This window comes from Triturus cristatus, chromosome 10, assembly GCF_964204655.1.
Source record: "Triturus cristatus chromosome 10, aTriCri1.1, whole genome shotgun sequence".
NCBI lineage: Eukaryota > Metazoa > Chordata > Amphibia > Caudata > Salamandridae > Triturus > Triturus cristatus.
The window spans coordinates 659,217,945-659,230,895 of record NC_140593.1 but is presented as its reverse complement, the minus strand read 5'-3'; the positions used below and the strand labels follow the sequence as shown (position 1 = coordinate 659,230,895).

Genomic DNA, 12,951 nt, shown 5'->3' with positions numbered 1-12,951 from the left:
GTGAAGGGTGACATGCTCAGCTTTGGCCAGTTGCAACAACAGTACGAACTCGCAGACTCGGAGTTCTTTCGCTATCTGCAGATCCGACATGCACTGACCACCGCCATAAATAGGGACTCCCCCCCCCCCCCCCCGACTCCTCCCCCCTAGAGGATAGGTTGTTGGATGGGCTACTTCCGCAGAAAGCTATCTTATTAACATATAAAAAGCTTGTTAACAACACACCAGATCCTCTGGTTAAATTACGCGAGCCGTGGGAGAGGGATGGCCTCTTACTGGACGACGAAGAGTGGAGAGAGGCGGTGGCCTCCCCCAGGGAGGTGGCGATTTCAGCACGTCTCCATCTTGTCCAGTTGAAAATTTTCCACAAGACTTACATCACTGGACCACAACTGGTCCACATGGGGCGCGGGAAGAACGCGGACTGCAGACGACAGTATGGACAGACTGCTACCTTTATGCACATTTTGTGGGAGTGTGTACAGATCCAGAGATATTGGAGGGGAATACATATGGTCATGAGTGAGGTCCTTCATAAGTCTATCCGCCCAGAGGCTCAGAGATGTCTACTCAATGTGTGGGAGCCCACTGATTTGGTGTGGATGGAAAGACTGTGGGTCACCCTGGGTGCTGCCGTTGCTAAAAGAGATATTGCTCAACTATGGGGTGGACACGCACCCCCTACCATTGCCGTGTGGAAGCGCAACCTTGATTGGTGCATGTTTAGGGAGAAAACTGTTTATGTGGCAAGAGGTTGCCCCCAAAAATGGTCCCGAGTGTGGGCCAAGTGGAACACATACAGGGGAGATATTTGTTTTGCACCTACGGCCCCCTCTGATAATGAATCTGTCCCCCTGAGGACCCCTCCAGATTCATGCGATGTTCCTCGTAATTGCTGTGTATTCCAAAGGAACTGCCATATCTGTTATGCATTGTTTGCTGATATATGTGATTTGCCGATTGTTTGTGTTTTTTGTAAATATAATCAATAAAAAGATATTTTTTTTTAAAAAGAAAGAGAAGGCATTAAGCACTGTTCTGCCAACAAATGGCGATACAGTAGACAGAGCAAGTATGTGGTATAATGCTGCACATTTTGTGGTGGTATTATTTCATTACTTTGTAATTTTTATGCATTTTCAATACACCTCAGTAGTACCAGTTTAACACGCAAATACAGCAAGCAATAAGCAGCAGAAAAGTGACCAGTCAACCTTTGCAAGAGACCTTCCACTCTGAAGCAAGACGTGTTGTTGCCTTTTTAGTAATGTATGGGCTCGAATTGTCTTTTTTTTATTAACCCATCAGCTGCTGCATACTATGCAGATCTTATCTGGCAAATCCATAATTATGTGGAAAACACAGCGGCTGCAGATTCTCATAATTCCAGTGCCTGTTATTATGGTTCTATGTTGCCATCTCTGGGTTCTTGTGGCCTTTTCAAACCGCTTTGCCTTCAATATTGGACCATATTACATGGTTGCACATTATGTATGTGTCTGTGCATATTTACCAATTTAAGCACTGTCTAAGGTGTCATACCAGCAGGAAAGCATTGGGTGGGGGAGGTGTAGGGATGGTTGAGTTGGAAATCATTCTACATAGGTTGAGGTCCATTGCAGACCATAGAGTTCATGGAAGTGCATGTCTGCTTTTTTTTTAGGATTACCAGGAACCTGAAATTGGTCTGTAATGTCTGCATGTGACCAGATGGTATCAGACTGTGCTCATGAGAGTAAAAAAAGGGGGCGTTGAACTCCGATTTTCACAACTCTGATTAATTGATGTAAAACATTTGATGGATAAAGTGACAGGATACAGTTTTTTCTGTAAACTTTTGTGCGGATTTGTGAAGAGTGGTTTGCAAAAAACATGGACTTACTGACGAGCCATAGTTACAGAGGCACTAAAACATCTGTGCAATACCTCAGTATGAAAGATGAAAATGAAACGATTGACTGAGTTTTTCCTCACAACCTCCCCTAGTTTCAGTCTTGGTTCTCGCAAAGAAGAAAACAGCAACATGTTTCTAAAGTGTAGCAGCTTCATATAGGTTAGGTTGCACCCCTTCCGCCCCCAATAACCCTTGTGTTATCCTGGCTTTGCCAAGCTTAGAATGGATATATTCAACACACCATGTGCTGAGTCTGTCCCGCCCATTTGCAAACCACTGCCTCTGAACTGTTGACCAGTAACAACCAACTTAAAATCATCTTTTGAAAAACTGAGAAGCTAACCTGTGGAGAATGGAATAGCGAGCTTTGTGCAACCATCTGAACCCAGAACTCGACACATAAGACATGTCAACTGAAATATCAAAGTGTTAGAGAGAATATGGACTACTCCAGCTTTTTCCTGGTACCCGCATGAGCAAAGTATCAAGATTTCTACCCCTTGTTTACTCATCTAGGATTCCCACAGCAACATCAGGCCACCATAGTCTGTCATTCCTTGTCTACATTACACACACATGGTTTCTACCTGGAAGCCACACTTGCCACTGTACTTTGGGTCAAGGATCCACAATGTAGCAACAAGACCTCTTCGAGACATAGTAACTCATCCCACCAGTGCCCCAAGAACTTCACTGTATCCTAGCAAAGATATTCTGTCTTCAAGACACTCTTCATTACTCTCACCACCATCCATGACAAGGGCCAATGTTTCTTACAAGTAAAGTTCTAAAGATACACTCCTAAGAAGAAAAGGAGAGGTTTCTGTTCTAAGGCCAAACTCGCTGGTGGGACCACTTTCTTTGTACTGGCAGCAGAGTATGGCACCCCATCCTGGCAAAGCGTGAAACTGATTGATTAAGGAAGTAAAGTTTTTTTGTTTGGTTATTTGCAATCATCTGTCACAGGATCACACTGACCAGTAAACAGTTCCAATCGCCTACAAAAGAAAAGGATGGATATCAGACAACACTAGACCACACCCACCCATTGATTAAAACCTCCAACACGCCGCTTCTCACAAGGATGGTAGGTACAATCATGTGCGCTACTATTTCTCACTATATTTCATTCCACTTGAGCCAATAAGTACTGCTTACCAATAGTAGCACGGAGTATACCGCTACACCAGTCCTTTCCTGTGTGCTGGTTCTTATCTTTCACTCCTATTAGTTTGGAGACATTCAACCTCATTTACATTGAAGTGAGTCTTCAGTCTACACAGTCCACTTCCATGACAAAAAGGCATCCCATAATAATTGGTCTCTCGGGATGCACGACATTGGCAGGCATCCTATACAACTTGATTAGGGTGTACATTCAGCCAGGTGAGTGTCGGGCAATGCTTGACTTGCTGAGGCATGATCATCAGAGTTCTTTGGAAAGGGAAATGGCACGTATCCTTTTTGCGAAAGTCAGAGAAGTACTCTGACCTCTTTTGTTTGTGTTGCTACCACAAGCTTCAATTCTCAAACTATTAGATTAAACAGGAGGTTCTCTATTTCCAATCGCATTTTGTATAACACACGTTCCGAAGCGAGTGGGAGGACTTTGGGTTGGTACAGGATGAGCATAACGGAAGGCAGGGGTGAGTATCAAGGCTTGAGAAAGGTCTTCTGCTCTTTGTGATCGCAACCCCACTGTCTTTGGGGTGTCTCGTCCTTTAATATAGCTTTCAATGTTCATTTACATTCCTTCTTTGGAAGGCTAAGTGAGAGTGAAGCTTTCCAGCCACAATTCTTACCTTGATGTTCCAGCACGCTGGCACGTCTAGCCCTGCCGTTTCAGAAGAACAGGAACCCCATACCTGTCAGGAACATCCAGAAGTGATATGGTGAGGAAATGGGAATCTTTGTCCCCTTTGTTGAAAGAACATTCAGTTTTGGAGACCCTTACCTGACGTTTCCTTCAACAACAGTAAATACTCTGCTTAAGACCAGTTATCATAATCTCTGTGGAGGACCTCTTAGAAACCTTGACACCAATTTCCTGAGTAAGGAATGCTGAGCTGGTACGCTCGAGCTGCTGTGTAACATGCCTGTCAAGAAAACAATGAAAGAACAAGCATTGGCATACCCAATAGGTCTCGCCTTTGGGGCCTTATAAGTATTTAGTTATGCAGCACAATATCGTTTGTGCAACAATATCAACTGTTGCATTGCTAAACACTTATAAGGTCCCAAAGGGGAGACCTATTGGCTATGCCAATGCTTGTTTTGTTAGACACTGGAAGATTAAGTGATTTGCCCAGAAGCATAGGATGTTGAGCATCGTTGCCGAGACTCGAACCCGGTTCCCCAGCTTCAAGGTCAACCGCTCCATCCGTAAGGCTACATCCTCTCCCCAAACTCTACTCTACAACTGCGGAACACCACAAACATCTACGTGCCACAATGAAATGCCTGTGGGAGCATGGTGTCACTTTTCACAAGGAAAAGTGTTTTTTCTTCCAGAACTCTATTAAGTTCTTCAGCTACGTGTTTAATCAAGAAGGTGTGCATGTTGCTCCCAGGAAGTTCCAGGCTATACAACAGGCTCCTGTCCCAGTGATAGTTTCAGAAGTCTGCAGTTTCTTGGGCATGGCCACCTATTGTGGGAGGTTTATTCCTAACTTTGCTACCATACGGAGCCACTGAGAGCCCTGACCAAGACGGACCTCCCCTGGAGGTGGGGCTTGGAGGAAGAATACGCAATCCAGACTGCATAGGCAGCCCTACTGAGTAAGATCATCATGGCCTACTGCGACCCTGGGAAACAGACCGAACTCTTAGTCGATGCCAGCCCAGTAGGCCTGGGAGCAGCAAGGAGGCAGAACCCGGGAGATGAGCCCCACTAGCCTTTGCCAGCAAAGCACCGATGCCTAAAGAGACAAGATACTCCCAGAGAGAGGCGCTGGCCTTCAAGTGGGCGTACGGGCACTTCTAACTGTATCCCTGCGTAAGACCGTTCAGAGTTATCACTGACCACCAGACGCTTTTCCCCTTGTTATGTGGAACTGCACCGCACCATCAGCCTCGGACAGAACACTAGGCATCCAGGTGCAACAAGACCACATGGAGGTTGTATATCGACAGAGGTCCAAGAACCCAGCAGACTTTCTCTCTCACCATCTGCCCCTCCCCGAGATGGGAAAGAGGACAGCACCACAGCTACCGAGGTGTACATCAGTATGATCTCTCAGGATGACTGTCCACAGGTGCTGAACCTTCAGGTGCTCAACCTCCGAGAGACCACTGCAGCAGCCTCCATGCTGGCAAAGGTAATGAGTAATCTACAGAGCCGTTCCTATGAGATGCCAACGAGTGGCCAGGCCTGAAGAGGATGAAACTCACGACGATATGGAGAATTCATGAAGAGCTGAGTGCCACCACAGACTGTCTTTTTCTAAGAAGGCAGCGCCTGGTGAGTCCAGAGAGGCTACAACACCAAGTGACTGAACTACCTCACAGTGAACATGAGGGAAAAGGTCTAGTTTCCTGGCCTAGAGGGAGCTGTGTACAAACTGGTAAAGCTACCGTGCATGCCAGCTCCCAAGAAGCACCCGCGCCTATCATGACTGAAGAACCTTGCATTGCACCATGGGTCAGAGTAAGCCTCAACCTTGGGAGGTCAGAGGCTATATAATAAACTGGCGGGACCGCTCATGGGCTTCCAGCCCACATCCAAAGCATAAGTGTGTGCGTACCATTCTTCCATCTTTCCGGTCTGCAAGTCTACCACCACGGGACCCGCTACAGTCCCAAACGTTTAATACAGGATTTCCACCCCAACAATCATATAAAATGCAGCATTTTTTTCTTAATTCCTATTAGTAGGTTCACACACAATTCCATACCTCGCGATATAATAGTCATAATTAGATGTTCCAGTACTGTTTCAAAGCCGGGTTGTTCACTGAGCGCTATTCTTCACATATATTCACGAGACGTCACGTGTTAACAGTCTTGCCAGGCTGCCCCATGTGCAACACTTTCTGGTTGCACTAGCCTTTAAGCCAGTACGACTTTGCGTTCTGGGAATTGTAGTTTCGTAGTGCCCAGGGCTTTAAGTGGGCCGGTCTCACCGGGTCCGAACATAAGCAGTTTTTTTAAGGGGGCCTCGAAACGGGGCTGTTATTTGCCCTGGCACAGGCGGTCCGTTTTTTTCCCGGCCTGCAGTGACAGCAGGCACATCAATGTGCGCGTGGTGAGCGTTGTAGCGAAGAGAAACCTTTTAATGAGTCATTTTCTCTCTGGATTTCCCTTCTCTGTTTGAAACTCATGATCAGCAACATTGTCCTGGTGTCACCTGGGCTTTAAGTGGAAGTTTTTTCAATATTATATACAAGTCATAGTTGCTGCTTATTCATCTTATGCAACTAGCATCCATTGACAAAGCCAATAGTCCTGACATGTAGGTATGATGTGACTTGTATAAATCTGGACGCAATGACAGGAACAGCAAAATACAAGTCGGGCGGCACACTGTGCTAAACACAGATTTTTAGCTTACGTGTTTATAAGCCACGCCCTTAATTACACTGACCACGCCCCCAGTTTTTCATCCCACTTAAAGCCCAGGTAGTGCCCATTCTAAGTGCGAGCCTATATTCAAATGATTGTTGCGTTGAAACTCGAGTCTGACAGATGTCACGGGGGTACTTAACAGATATTGTAAATGCCAAGAAATTGCGATTTGTCGTACAGGAGCGGTCCATACACTGTTCCGGAGCCCGGTGATCCGGGCAGCGGGCTGCTCACTCTAAGTCATGGATTAAACATAGAGGCGAGTTTCACTTCATGCTCATGTTTCTATCTTTCAAAATTCTCTCAAGTAAAATAAAACTTTATTTCCATTATGAAAAACTGCTCAAAGGTAAACTTTGATTTTGATGCGAACAGTGACAGGAGAATTGAGAGAATGCACAATGTGGAACCCTTCACTGCATGTATTGGCGAGGCACAGAGAAATGCGTAAACAGACAAATAGAAATTTACAGCATTTCACCCTAGAAGAATCGGAAAGGGCGGGGCAAGCCGCAAGCATAACATTAGAAAATATTGTTTTTGTAGTTAGAGGGGAGGGGGGTACGCATGCAGCAACCTCTCACTGGGTTGATAACATCAGTCGGCCAAAGGCAGCGAACGTGCAGAAAAGAAGGGATAGTAAATCTGGAGACCACGTAGCGTCTGCGCGGCGAGCAAAAACTACAAAGCAACGCAACAAAATACCACACCAGATCATTCCACACCGCACGTGAGTCACCAAACCGCATTTAACAACGTGCAGTGCACCACCCACGATGCATGCCACACAACACAATCCATATTATTCCATGCCGCGCACCACGTAGCGCACGTTACTGATATCGGACCCTCGCGCCAGCACGCAGCTTACGACCCGACGCGCCTCCCGCCTTACCTTCGAAATCAGACAGGATCCCCTCCAGGTGGTCGCTCACGGACAGCTCCATTCTGCCGCCGGGGGAGGGGGCACTCTTGCACCCCTCCGCCCTGGACTGACTTGCACCCCTTCGCCCCACAACTGTACACTTCTGCTTACAATTCCAGTTTAGGGAAGGGTCGGGTGATATCAGCGGTCCAAGGTATGTACTGGGAAAAATAGAGGGGGGTGGCTCTGTAGTTGCTGCGTCTACTTGAGGGGGGCTCTCCAGGCAGAGAAACTTCTGAGCTCACCCTTGCCTCTGTCCCGGCCAGGCTGTATGAGGGGGAGAACGGGGGCTTGACTGTAAGGGGAGAGGGCTGCTCCCAGGAGGAGGAGGGAGAGACAGCTGGCCTCAGCCCCCGGCTCCACCCCGTGGGCTACAGGGGGCGGAGGGGCTCGGGTCTCACTTTTCCACTTCCAGGAGGGAGGGACGAAAGGACAGGGGTGTGTAAGTTGGAGAGGTGAGTAAGTTGGTAGGGGTACAAGGAGAGGGCTGCAAGTAGGAGGGGTGCTCTGCAAGGAGAAGGTTATGTTAGCAGGAGAGAGGTGTGCATGTTGGGGGGCGGACTGGCCGTAGCGGGGCACCGGGCATTTTCCCGGGAGGCTGGAAAGGTGAGGGCGATTTTGCAGAGGTAGGTACCGTTTTTTTTTATTATTACTGGGGCCAGTTTTGCAGAGGTGCTGCTATATTGCGGTTGGATGCGGTTAGGAATTGTAACGAAGAAGAGAAGTTGATGGAAAGGACAGTGGTAACATTGTGGCCAACCACCCACGCAACTTCTGAACGAAGTTGTAAGGACTAGAGAGGCCCGGCAGCAAGCCATAACGTTTCTGCCTGCTACTTAATGCTAGACGCGCATCAGTAAATATGGCGACAGAGTAACATCAGGAAAATTGTCTCAGTTGCTTCTTTCTCTCAGGTGCTGCAAGACCAGCCAGTTCCCTCTCTTAAGATTCATTATTTTTTGCTTTTATACAGCTCCATTCTGTTGCATTTCGAAATGTACCAGGGGCATTGCAGATGTACTCAGAGACACTCATGGCAACTGTTTTGTTGTTACATTTATATAGCACTTCACACCTCTGACAAGGAAAAATATGCCTTCACTGAGGGGTAGCATGGCAGTCCTTGGGCACGATTGCTTGGAAGCGAGGGTCTCTAATGTGTGCTAATTACGGAGTGTTTCCAAGTGCTGCAAAGGACCAATGTTGCACTCTTATTGTGTTTTTTGTTGCTAGGATTTGGCATGTAGTAATACAAGTGAGGGATAGAAAGCGAAGACTTAAAAGGTGCTAAAGTATAGATGGAGAAAGGTGTGTGAATGTAGCCTGGTTTATGTGGGAAGTGTTTTAGTGTATGGATTGCAGAAGCTGTTCAGACGGTGTCACTGTATACATGTTACTCCATTTATGCATGAAGTGGCGCAAAGGAGAGTGAGAGAAAAAGAGCATGTGGTTGCCTCTATCATCCTTGGGTTTTGCCTGGTAAGAGAGTTCCAGAATTTTGCTGCTGGTACAGGAGAAATTATGCTGATTAGTTTCTTCTTCTAAGGAGGGGTGGGGTAGCTTGGAGGGGAATCTTAGGTTAATTTTTTTCTTAGATGAAGGATATGTTCTTGCCATAGATGGTGCTGTGGATTCAACAGAAATTCTTGAAGGTCGATCATCTGGTAGCGGGTAGCCACATCGGCCCTTGAACATCATGTCGGGTCTAGTCATGTGGATGGAGTAGTAGTTGTCCTGCTACTGAAGTCTGGGCTCTGTGGTATTCAGAGCAGAACGAGCAGGGCCCACTCATAGACAATGTCTCTCCTCTCCTATTTGGCAAAACTGCTTGAGCCACATGTAGCTCAGCTACTCAACAGAGGCATTGATTCTCTCAGTATTAGATGACATGGGAGAGGAAGTAGATAAAGACAACGCTCAAGCCCTAGTCCTCCTCTACCTGTCAGCAGCCTTTGACACGGTCAACCATTACCTCTGGGCTGACCGTGTCAGGATTGCAGGACTCTAGGACTCAGCAATCAACTGGATCATCTCCTTTCTCAAGGACAGATCCCAGTCAGTTAGACTTTCCTCTTAAGATTTTCCTAAAATCCAGTTGAACTGTGAGGTTACACAGGGCTCTTCTCTCTCTCTCTCTCCTCTCATCTTTGTAATGTATACATCCGTCCCCCTGGTCCACTCTCTCAAAAACATGAATTTGTGAACATTGAAAGTTAATTATGCTGATGAAATGCAACTCCTCTTCACGATTAAGAGCACTCCGAATTCTAAGCTGCATTTCCAAAACACCATGCTGTGTTCATCTGGGATTGGATGAACAGCAACCACTTGAAACTAAACTCTGCCAAACAGAGATGATAGTCACCAAAAATAAGCCCGACCTTTGGAGTCCTTCCTTCTGGCCCAATGAGTTGGGTCCTCCTCCCTCTTCGAAGAAGTCGGTAAAAAGTCTTGGTTTTAAAATTGACGAGTATTTATCTCTGAAACCACAACTTGGCTCAGTGATATCCCCTGCTTTTTACAACTTCACAGAATTAAGATCAAGAAATTTCTCACTACCGACACCTTGGTCCAGGTCATAATAGTTTTGGTCATGTCAAGAATTGACTATGCCAACTCTCTTTACTTGAGTCCCCCTAAACATCTTATGCGGAGGCTTCAGTTGGTCCAAAACCAGGCTGCTCGGCTGATATATCAGCTTCCCAAACGTTGCCATATCGCTAAAGTTACAAAAGACCTTCACTGGCTCCCAGTTGCATAGAGATCTACATTCAAAACGGGTTGCACTATTTTCAAAGCCTTGCACATGAAAAGTCCGTTATTTATTAATTCTTGGATCCACAAGTACTCCCCCACCAAAGATCTCAGATCCACCCACTTGCACCTGTTAGTGATCCCCTAATTTAATACGTTTAGGATAGGTGGAGTCAGGTTTTCAGTCACTGCTCATCAAGTCTGGAACTCCCTGACCATGGAACACAGTACCACCTTTAATTAGAGGAAGTTTAGACAGATACTATAGACTTGGCTCTTTAAGCAAGCCTATTAAGTTTCCTGAGCGGTGCTGGGACAGTTACCAAGCACTAAGAGACCGTTGGCGTAGTTGTGCTATACGAGCTGAAGTAACATAACCTAACAAACCTTAGATATAAACAATTTAAATGTGTCAATATGCTGCTTTTTGGATTGTAAAATTGTTTATGGCGCTTTTCATCACTGGAATGAGGGCATCAGAGGCACCGTTTGTCTTAGAGTGGTAAAGTGGTGAGGACAGGGTGAAAGATGTTTTCAGTGCTTGCATGCACTAAGGATGGTTATTCAAGGAGCTACTTCTGTTGGTATCAAAGTAACCACCTCTAAAATCTTTATGAAAACAACAGTTCTGGTTCTTTGCTCACTCCATCCCTCATTTGAGATTCGCACCAACCAAATTATTTGTTTCTCTGAATATAAACTCTGCACATGGCCTTTCTGACCACGTATCATGTATGTAAGGTGAGTGCGTGGTGTGTGGGTGGTTGGCGGTCTAGCTCTCCTCGTGAGTGCAGTACCGCAGGTCACCTTTAGAGCACTTCTGGGTGACATCAGTTAAATCCAGCAATGCCCATAGACCGGTGCTTCTGATACAGCACCAGACGCTTCCTGAACACTGCCGGTGGAACTACCAGCAAAGCCAGGTATTCGGGACGTGAACCTTTGTTTCCCTTGTCAGCGCCGGAGCGCTGTTGCATGCCGCGAGGAGCCAAGTGCGGACGCACTTTCTCCTCCTCCTTCCTGATCCTGGTGAGCGCTAGGCGCGTCACCGCTTGTGTCCTCCATTGCCCTGTCAGCACCGGAGTGCTGTTGCATGCCGCAAGGAGCCAAGTGCGGGCGCACTTTCTCCTCCTCCTTCCTGATCCCAGTGAGCGCTGGGTGCGTCACCGCTTGTGTCCTCCATTGCCCTTGTCAGCGCCGGAGCGCTGTTGCATGCCGCGAGGAGCCAAGTGCGGGCGCACTTCTCCTCCTCCTCCTTCCTGATCCCGGTGAGCGCTGGGCGCGTCACCGCTTGCCTCCTTTCGTGGACCTCAGCAGCGCCGGAGCGCTGTTACTTGCCTCGGGGATTTTAGTGCGGGCGCACTTGCTCTTCCCCATTTCTTTACACGGTGAGCGATGGGGCACAACACCGTTTATTTCCTTGGTTTATTTCTACTCGGCAAGCACCGGAGTGCATTGCCACCTTTCATTTGCCACACCACGGTGAACACCGGAGCAGGTCCCCGCTTTTCTTCCCCTTTTTTACCTGGCAAGCACTGAGTGCATTGCTACCTTTTCTTTGCCCTCACCACGGTAGCGCAGGGGCGCCTGATACCGTAACCATCATTTCACAGGAATTCCTTGTTTCTTCGGAATTGTGCTACGCTGCGCAGGAGCGCATTACTGGATTACCCCTTGGCTGTGGCGCTGGGGCGCCTAGTACAGTAACAGCTGTATTAAGGATTCCCTTGTTCACCTGGGATTGTGACATCCAGCACAGACGTGCTATCTGCACCTTCCACGTCCGTCCGTGGTAGGCGAACCTACCATAGATTCCTGGACTACACTCATCCTTTTTCAGGATACAGGTCAGAAAGATCAACGCCTTCTACAAGGGGTTTGTTGTCATCTCACCACACCTTTAGGCACGTTTACTAAGGATTCCTTCCCCCGGTCTTCACCACGCCCTGGTCTGGTACTGTTTAAGGGAGGACAAGGGAGCAGGTGGGGAACAGTGGAGGTTGTTCGTGTCATCCCTGCGAGACTATTCTACAGGCAGACGGTAAGGCTTGTGGGGTCCGTGACACCAAGCCCCTGAGTTGCAATAATTGTGACTTTCAAGGCCACTCTTTGTGGACATGTGCAGTGGACGTCAAATGATAAATCGTATAGCAGAATGTGAAGCATATATTTTATGATCTCCACCTAAGCATCACTCAGCACCAGTGCAGCTCCACCCGAGTACTACCTCAACATCATTTAGCACCATTTCAGCATCACTCTGCATCACTTCAGCAACACTCAGCACCACCTCACCATTCCTCAGCTCTACCTGAGCACCACCTGAACATCACTCGGCACCAGCATAGCACCACTTTAGCTCCACCTGAACACCACTGCAGCATCAGCACAGCAGCACCAAGCATCAGTGCAACACCACCTGAGCACCAACTCAACACCACTGCAGCATCAGTGCAGCATGACCTCAGCGCTAAAGCATAAGTGCAACACCACCTCAGCGCAGCACCACTTCAAGCACCCGTCCGCTTCATTCAGCACCACCAACTGAGCATCTCTCTGCAGCACCTGAGCACCACCACAGCACTACCTTAGCACCACCTCCGCATCACTCAGCCCCAGCGCAGCACCACCTCAGCCTCAGACCTGCACCACCTCTGCACCAGTGCAGCACCACCTCACGACCTGTACAGCACCACCTCAGCATCATTGCAGCACCACCACCACAGCATAAGTGCACCAGCATAGCATCACTTAGCACCACAACAGCATCACTTAGCGCCACCTCGTTACCAGTGTATCATCTCCTCAGTATCAC

General features: G+C 47.7%; 1 protein-coding gene across 3 annotated transcripts in view; it reads right to left on the bottom strand.

Moving 5' to 3' along the window:
• The window catches only part of LOC146789869 (uncharacterized), a 575,088-nt gene extending 567,331 nt beyond the window's left edge, over window positions 1-7,757 (bottom strand). Inside the window, exon 1 of one of the 3 annotated variants that reach the window (XM_085632224.1) lies at window positions 7,353-7,757. In XM_085632224.1, coding sequence (XP_085488350.1) covers window positions 7,353-7,404 — 52 coding nt within the window. In that variant the 5' untranslated portion in view covers window positions 7,405-7,757. The remainder of the gene's footprint in view (window positions 1-7,352) is intronic. The other 2 variants (XM_085632225.1, XM_085632226.1) reach the window with 2 other exon arrangements.
• Between the last annotated feature and the right edge of the window lie 5,194 nt (window positions 7,758-12,951).